This window comes from Miscanthus floridulus, chromosome 1 (genome assembly GCF_019320115.1).
Source record: "Miscanthus floridulus cultivar M001 chromosome 1, ASM1932011v1, whole genome shotgun sequence".
Lineage (NCBI taxonomy): Eukaryota > Viridiplantae > Streptophyta > Magnoliopsida > Poales > Poaceae > Miscanthus > Miscanthus floridulus.
Genome location: NC_089580.1, coordinates 70,384,337 through 70,392,799, shown reverse-complemented (window position 1 = coordinate 70,392,799; position 8,463 = coordinate 70,384,337). Strand labels below are relative to the sequence as shown.

The 8,463-nt window shown below is 41.7% G+C and overlaps 1 protein-coding gene across 1 annotated transcript; it reads right to left on the bottom strand.

The window, feature by feature from the left end:
* Positions 1 to 2,221: 2,221 nt before the first annotated feature.
* LOC136458439 (uncharacterized) lies at positions 2,222 to 3,791 on the bottom strand (the record flags this gene model as incomplete). The annotated part of the gene is made up of 5 exons (XM_066458379.1): positions 3,687 to 3,791; positions 2,905 to 3,440; positions 2,563 to 2,826; positions 2,362 to 2,472; positions 2,222 to 2,255 (listed from the first exon to the last, which is right to left on the bottom strand). Coding segments are annotated over exons 1-5 (1,050 nt in total), but the record flags the coding sequence as incomplete, so codon positions are not given.
* Between the last annotated feature and the right edge of the window lie 4,672 nt (positions 3,792 to 8,463).

Below are 8,463 nucleotides of genomic sequence, written 5' to 3'. Positions count from 1 at the left end.
TCAAGTACCCCCTCTGTCCTGTAACAAAGTATACAGAAACATTAAAAATTGTATCCAAATATAAGAGAGTTTAAATCAGTAATAATTATTTTTTTGGTGCTATGTTGTAAGCAAGAGATGTAAGTCTAGAACCGAGCTATATTTATTTTTTAGCTAGATGGTTGCATTGACTAATTAGTAGCTATTAGTTTATTAATTGGTTGAAATTGTTAATAAGCCGACTCATGAGCCAAAGTAATTGGCTTGGGAGCTAAATGAGCCGAGCTTGTTGTCTTAAAGAACCAAGTTGAACCAGCTCGTTATCCTAATAAGCTAAGCCATAATGAGTCGAGTTAACTTGTTATCCATCCCTAGTCTCGTGTTTATATAATATAAACAATTGTGCAACACAATTCTTAATTAAAGAAGAGAAAACTTTTGGAACAATAGCTTGATGGGAGGTTACGCCAAGACTTTTATTAAATATCATTATCTATTAGTATATCTCAATATTTGTACAAAAAGAAGCTTCTATGTTCACTCGCAAGACCTATAAAATTACAAAGATAATAGAAGAAAAATTACATAGAGTGAGAAGCTTTCAACGGGAGTTTCCATTCTATATATCATGTAAGGCTCCACATTTTATTTGCTTTCCTAAGTCATGTGCTTTACCTTTCCTAATCTAGTTTGCTAGGTTAGTTGATTTGATTGGAACCTAGGGTGCAAAACTCTTTACGCTAGAGTAGCAACACTTAGCAAAAACGTAGTGCATATCTAGATAGATATCTTGCTTAGGTTTTGATAAGTAGATTTTAGAGGTCATTAGCTTTTAAGCTACGTAATTCACCCTTCCCTTAGACCTCACCACGCCCCGTCATTCAGCTCCTTCCAATATTTTTAAGGTATAGACTAGCAAACATGACTGTGGACTACAACAGGATATTACTACTTCTTGTGCAGTCACTTGGATCCATCCAATGCAATTATAGTGGGATAGATATCTTTATTTTGATTTAATTGTATTGGCCCAACCTTATTTCAATCGGATCAAATAAATTTTAAGACTCGCAACAAATGCTGGGTACAATAAAGTACACTACTACAGAATTTAACTGTAGGGACGGCTCTAGAACCTCTATAGGGGCGGCTGCGTCAGCCGCCCTTCCCAGGGTGTTCCTACAGAGGATGCCTCTATAGAAGCGGTTTTCTGACCGCCCCTACAGTGCCTCTATAGGGGCGGCTGGTGTTTTCAGCCGCCCCTACAGTGCCTCTGTAGGGGCGGCTGGTGTTTTCAGCCGCCCCCACAGTGACCTCTGTAGGGGTGGCTGGTAATATCAGCCGCCCCTGAAGTGGACTTCTGTAAGGGCGGCTGTATCACCAGCCGCCCCTGCTGTGTGTATTTGTAAGGACGGTTCAATCAAGAACCACCCCTACAGTGGATTTTCCAGCAAAAATAAATAAATAATTCAAATTCAAATCTGACCATATATATATATAATTCAAATTTGAATCTGACCGCCACAAATATACATATATACATCCACAAACACAAGACCATTATTTAGAACATCATCACAAGTCATAATTCACAAAAGTCCATCATTACAACATAGTCCATTATGAAGTCCATCATTATAACATAGTCCATTAAGAAATCCATAAGTCCACATGCAAAACAAAGTCCAAACCGTTCCAAAGTCTGATCCAAACCATACCACAAGTCCACATTGTCATCAACGGCCTAGGGCTAGCCTATCAGTCTCACGAAGATGTTGGTATAGAGGATTACTACCTAAGTCGAAAAGAAGATGATGGTAAGTGCCTTTATGGTACACAATCTGGTCCATTATGAAGTTGCAAAGGTCGCCGACCATCTCTAAGAGCTCGTCATCCTTGTATGGGTTCCTTCTCGTGTCTTTATCTTTCTCCAACTATAAGAGAACAAGTTTAGGTTTACTATATCACAATATATGCGAACTTTTCATACTACGAGTGAAGAGGTTCAAACTTACCAGATTGGGATTTCTGTTGTAGCCACCAATGGTACTCATCATAATACATGTGTAGTATCCACAATGTAGACTCCCAGGCTTCTGCTTGGGGCACTGTGTGTTTTGCATATGGAGACGTTAAGTAATGCTATTGACAGACACGTAATATATGGAGTACCAAAGTAAATGACACTTACCGCATATAGAGTTTTGACATACAACTTTTCCTTCCTATTTGGATGATGCCTCCCCTTATGTTCCTGGACATAGTGCCTGAATGCCCTGTTCCAATGGTTTTAGCAAATGCAACTTGTTAGTATCCCACATTGAACCTTACAAGTATGTATACAAACATAGTAGCTAAAATGAGGATTGTCGATATGTATATGTCTTGACAATCGCTATGAAGTCTTTGTATGTCTCGACTGGGAAATCCGCTGAATCAAAGACCCATGTCATGCTATGTGAGAGGCAGACGCCTATGCAAATCCAGTGATCGCTGCATGAATTTAGTCATAGAAGGAACACATAAGCTCTTTTGCATCGAACAAAGTATATTGAACAAAGCTAAGTATACAGTCGAACTTACTTGAAGTGGTATGGTATCCATATATTATCGTGTTGTTGGAGATTTTTAAAACATAGGGCAATATATGCCGCAACCTTGAGGGACTCTTCCAATATTTTCTTGTTCCTGATATCCTCTTTTTCCTTAAGTGTCTTTCCACCTCCTAGTTCTTTGCAATCTAGTTTCCACTCTTTAGGGTAATTAAAATTTATTGATGCTATAGGTGAAGGGTCTATATACCCGTGTTTCAGAGTTGGCCTCTTTCTCACAAAGTCCGCTTGCATTCTATAAATCACGGCGCGGGTTAGTTACAACAAAATCAAAAGATTACATTCATATCATATCGAGAGGGCAAGGACTTACAGGCACCACATGCGAATTAGATTCATTTCCATTCGTCCGAGGTGGAAGCATGCCTGGATATCCTTAAACTCAACGGCAATTTGCCCACCTGGGGCTCCAAATGTGCCGGCAGGGATCCATGCTTGTAAGATTTCTAATTCTGTTATCTGAGCACGCAAGTACCAATCGTGGAACTTTCTCATTCCACGTGGCAAGCACTGTATGACTCGGTTTGGTAGGAAGTTCTTGCCTTTTTCATATTTATCCGGGCAATCATTTGACCATTTGAGGTTATCAACAGCTGGATACTTTTTAAACCCTTTGTGCAGTTTGCTAGTGGTGCCCTCCTCAGAAGCTGGTGCTCTGAATTCTTTTACTTGGTTCTTAGGCTTGAACTGGTCATGGACCATCCACTTGTGCACCGACGAGACGTCATTAATTCCCACATACGATGGCCTTATCTTGATTGGGATTTTGTTTCGAGCTTCCCATTCGGGCACGTCCTTGTCAACTTGTGCATCACCTGCTCCAGGGGCCACTTGTTCTTCACGTATCGGCTGTTCACGAGGCAATTGCTATTCATGTGACACTTATTGTTCATGTATCGGCTGCGCTTGTTGAGAAGGATGTTGCATCTCATCATGCCTTTGCTTGGTACGAGCTGGAGAAGGACGTGGCATGTCATCATGCCCATGCTCGGTACGAGGTAGAGAAGGATGTGGCATGTCATCATGCCCTTGATTGGTACGAGGTGGAGAAGTATCTAGCGTGTGGTGGTCATGGTCATGGGCCGATGAGTATACCTCCCCGTCCTCGACGGGTCGCTCCAGAGCATGAACTTCAGTCGGAGTTGGTGAAGACTCGGTCAATATAATGTCCCGTCTGTGCCAGAGGATGAACTGGTTCATGACGTCTCCGAGTAACACGAGCCCCTCGGGAGTAGGGTGTTCTATCTTCCAAGTCATGAACTCGGGCTTCACGGTATGCACCTTGACCAGAGTGTAGTCCTACGGGATGTCCCTATTGTGCCACGTGCCGCCTGGAGGATGTGCCACGCCCGTTGCTACCTCAATGATCACGTTTTGCCTGCCCATCGGAACCACCAATTTGCAACTGGTCGGTGCCCGTATGCGATCGATGGGGTTCCGGTTGCATTGGAACCTTGACTGCTGGGAACATCCGGAGGGCTGCCAACTAACGCCAATTCTTCAGGCGGCCCCATTAGTGTTTGTGGCTCCATCGTAGACAGTCCTTTCTCTACCAACATCTTTTCAAATAGAGCCTTCACTTGGCGCTCAAGATTAGACTCTCGGTCTCTGCCATGTTTCTTGTACATGTGCCTCTCCTCTACGAATCCGTGCTTCCAGGACATCCTCTTCCCTAGCCCCCTGGTGCGTCCTGTATGCTCGGGGTTTCCCAAGGCAACGGTAAGCTCGTCCCTCTCTCTAGAAGGGTTGAATGCGCCCTTCTCCTTGTCTTCAGCAAGTTTCAGTATCTTTGATACCACCTCTCCGGTCTCCAGCTTAGCAAACTGGAGGCTACTACCGGATGAATCCACACTCCTCGTGTATATCCACTGTTTGAGGCATGGCTTCAACTTCGGCACTTCCGTATTCCCGGCATCTTTGGCCTCTACGTCCATCTTCCTAAAGACCTCTTGCTTGCCAGCGTAGCCACCGGGGCCTAGACGAGGGTAGTGTTGGTTCTTCTTCGCCTGCTCGCTGTTACGGGCACTGAGGGCCAATGATGCCTCTGAAGTCTTCTCAGCCACGAGCTCCTCCCATTGACTAGGAGTTATGTTGCCATACTCGTGGAAAGGAGTTAACTTCTGTTGGATAAAGTTCTTGTTCAGATCCGACCGCCAACGTTGGAAGCTCTGCCCCATTATCTTAAAAGCATTTTCTTGTACCAACTCATGCGTTCCCTCCGGAAACCTAAAGTTCTGCTTCAGCTTCTCCCATAGGTCTACCTTTTGGCTCATAGGTACAAGATTCCAGCCACGGATAGCTGGGTTCAACTTATCTCTAACTACAAACCCGATGTGATTACGGAATTTCGCCCTGTATGTATATGGCTCAAGGATCTGCCTGTCTGGCCCGACCTCCGTTATCACATAGCATGCCTTGTCGTGATATTGGTTTGGCTTTCTAATCCCCCTCGTTTCCTCTTTGGCTGGGCAGTCTCAGTCGTGGTTGTGTCCTGAGGTTGTGGAGCGAAGGCCTCATTGTGAGTATCTATGGCTCCTTCCTCTGATCTCCTTTGCCCCGCTACGTATTGTCCAGCAAGATGAGCCGGAGGCCGACGTCGTCTTTTCTGAGGTTGAGTAGGGACGACCTGTGTTTACGGCAGGTCAAAAGTGTTAGCAGAGATAACATATAGCCATAGCATTAGCCAAATTTACAAGCTTGTAAGGCTTTATCCGTACCTCATCGTTCGGATCAAAATCCTTGTCCAACTCGTCCTCCGTTGGCCTCCGTCTGGGTTCTAGTGGGAAAGGATCCTCGGGACTTACATATCCCCCTGATGAGGTGTCGTCATCCTCATCATCATCCCCTTCTTCGCCTTGGGCATCCTCTCCACCTTCTCTTCCCTAGGCTCCCCCCACTGGATCCTCATCATCGACAAGGTCCTCCTGAGTAAGCATCACTTCTAGACCCTTTTCTAACTCGTTATCGAACTGCTCCTAAGTAAGCTGGTCATCTAGTTCTTGCTCTCCATGGGAAGGCTGCTCATCATTCACGGGGCATCGGGATGCACTCTTTGATGTTCGCGACATTTCGTGCCTTGTTCTAAGAGATGCAAGAAAAAAAGTAGTATAAGTAGTAGTAGTACTAGTGGTACAAGTAGTAGTACTAGTAGTAGTAGTAGTACTTGTAGTAGCACTGGTAGTAGTAGTACTTGTAGTAGTAGTAGTTGAAAGCACTCTAAAGGAACCCACTGGATTACTTGTAGTAGTAGTACTTGTAGTAGTACTACTACTAGTACTTATAGTACTAGTAGTAGTAGTACATGTAAAGTGTATAGTTTTTTTAATGAATCTCAGCACAAATACAGACACTCATATACATATATGTACAGCTTATCCCTATAAGCTGCAGACAGATCTAAGATTGACAGTCACCATAAACAACCCCTACTGTCAATACGTGTAGATGTCCGAAAAAAGAATAGAATGATTCTCCTACAGTCCAGGAACTGACAGTACAGGCTCAATGACAGAAGGTCACAGCCATCACCCGGCCAGTTACCAAGCCCATGTTTTCGTTGACTGTACAGATGAATATCTACTAAAACTAATTGATAATTGTTGGAACTTGGAATCATCTGCAGGGGCTTAGCCAGTTGTTAAGGCTACAGAGGAGAATCTTTTGCAGCTAGCAGCTGAAATAAACACCACTAGGCTACAGAGGAGGCCTATGCTATTCGGCAGAAATGTAGTGATTAATTATAAAATATACAAAGTGCATTTGTTTGCTAACTGCTATCAATTGACAGAAATGTAGAATCCTTTCTAAAGGAACCAACCACAGTAGGAAGCATTTAACCATCCAGACACATATGAGTAGTTTTAGAAAATTCATCATACATTTCTCAGTAGCAGCAGTTTATTTACATTAATGTGTCCAATCCAATGATAAAAAAAATATAATGTCACATACCTAAACAGAAAGAGCTCTCTACAAGCCAATCTCTCCATTTTTTCCAATATATAATGAGCTACTACTATTCAACAGAATTAGATATTTCATTCACAAAAGCCCCAGAATCTAAACTGAAAACTGTTTTGCTAGTTCAATGGAAGAAGAATTTTGGTAAAGGCTAATAGACTGTGGAGAACAGATAGATACTAGTAGATGACATTCCAGCACAAGCTAATAGATGCTACAACATCAAATCCTAGACAGTGTCACTTCTGTTCACAAAGCCACGCGCAGCTGATTTCATTGTGCCTTATTTGCACCAATTTCATGCTTTGATAGCTAGTTTGGGAACATATCACTATATCAGAGACTTATGCCCAACCCAGCTTCATATCCTTGCAATGCAAGTGCCATATTTTACATCAAAGTAAATCTTCATCATATAATATTCTTCAGTTCTGTTCTATCGCTAGCAGGCTATATGTATTCACTATCATGTTGGGTTGTTTGTTTTCTTTCTTTCTTTTGAGGAGCATGTGTGTTCCCACTCCTTTCTTCACAAGATGGACACTGGCAAATTGTTGTTCGCAGACTGCCACCCAAGAGCTGATCATATGAATGATTTAAATTAATGGTGGTGTACAGACCAGACCCGTATATCAAATTAGATTTTACTTAGTGCAAATGAATGATGATAAACATATATGTTAATCTTTGTAGCTTTTGGGCAAAATCCCTGCAGTTAACCTTGCTATTCACAGGAATACGGTTATTTGTGCTAAATCAAATTAACATATGTCAAATTAACATATATCAAATTCACATGTAAATAATAAAAAACAGGATGACCCAGATTCTTGCTTGACGACTAATGCAGGACCCTACAAACCAAAAGAAGGTTCCACCAGAGTTCACAGCAAGTTCCAACCAAGGTGAATTTTAGTAGCGCGATCACGCTACAAGACAGCATATACTGAAATAGACACCAACCATATTGAAACCTCCGTTATTCAAGTCAACAGATTCAAAGTAGCAAACACAGAGAGGACCCGTATCTACCAACACCAGAAATATACTGAATGTATTTAAACTTCTAGTGTGCGAGTACAAAGAAGCTACAGATCCTATTTGTCAGGTATGTCTCCTCTATAATATTACAGTAAGTTTATTTGTCCCCTCTATTTTGTAGCATCAGGGAAAAATATCTAATTCTCGTGAGTGGCTGGGACATGGAGTTTTTGACTCAAATAAGTGTTTTTATCTGATTTAAACAATTGAAAACTGGAGAATAGTGAGGTTTGCAACAAACAGTAGAGTGAACTTTGCAGCAAACGGTAGGAAGGAACACATTCAGTCCTAATTTTACATTCTTTTCTGTAGTATAGTTGTCTATCATGCTGTTAAAAAAAGAGAGATTACATCTATTTCACACAATTTCAGCTCTATTGCCATTTACTGAAATCTAGAAGTACTTGGGATGCTTTATTTGCCTGATAGTGAAGGAATAATGTTGCTTCATTTAACTAATTGGTAAACTTTTTTTCTCTATAACAGTTTGCTAAAGTACGGTGCATGTTTCTATTTGTTAATAGTTAGTGAATTGCACAAGAGGAAGACGAATTATGTAAACAATAAGCTGAATCAGTAGCTGATGAATATTAAGTAGGACAAAGTACAAACTAAGCTACCACTGTACAATCAATTTATTGATTAATCAGGAGGGCATTCATTTTTGCCACCTCTCCTGCAACTTGTTAGAGACTGCAGTACAGTATGTTTGCTGAAGTATATAGAACAGATGCCCATCATTTGCAATTTATTCCTTTCCTTTGCAGAGACCAACATTATTTAGACTTGAACATTATTTAAGCTCAGGGCAACTTGCTTGTAGAGCATGAGTTTAGATATTTGTTTCCACTAACGATATACTATTTGCTCA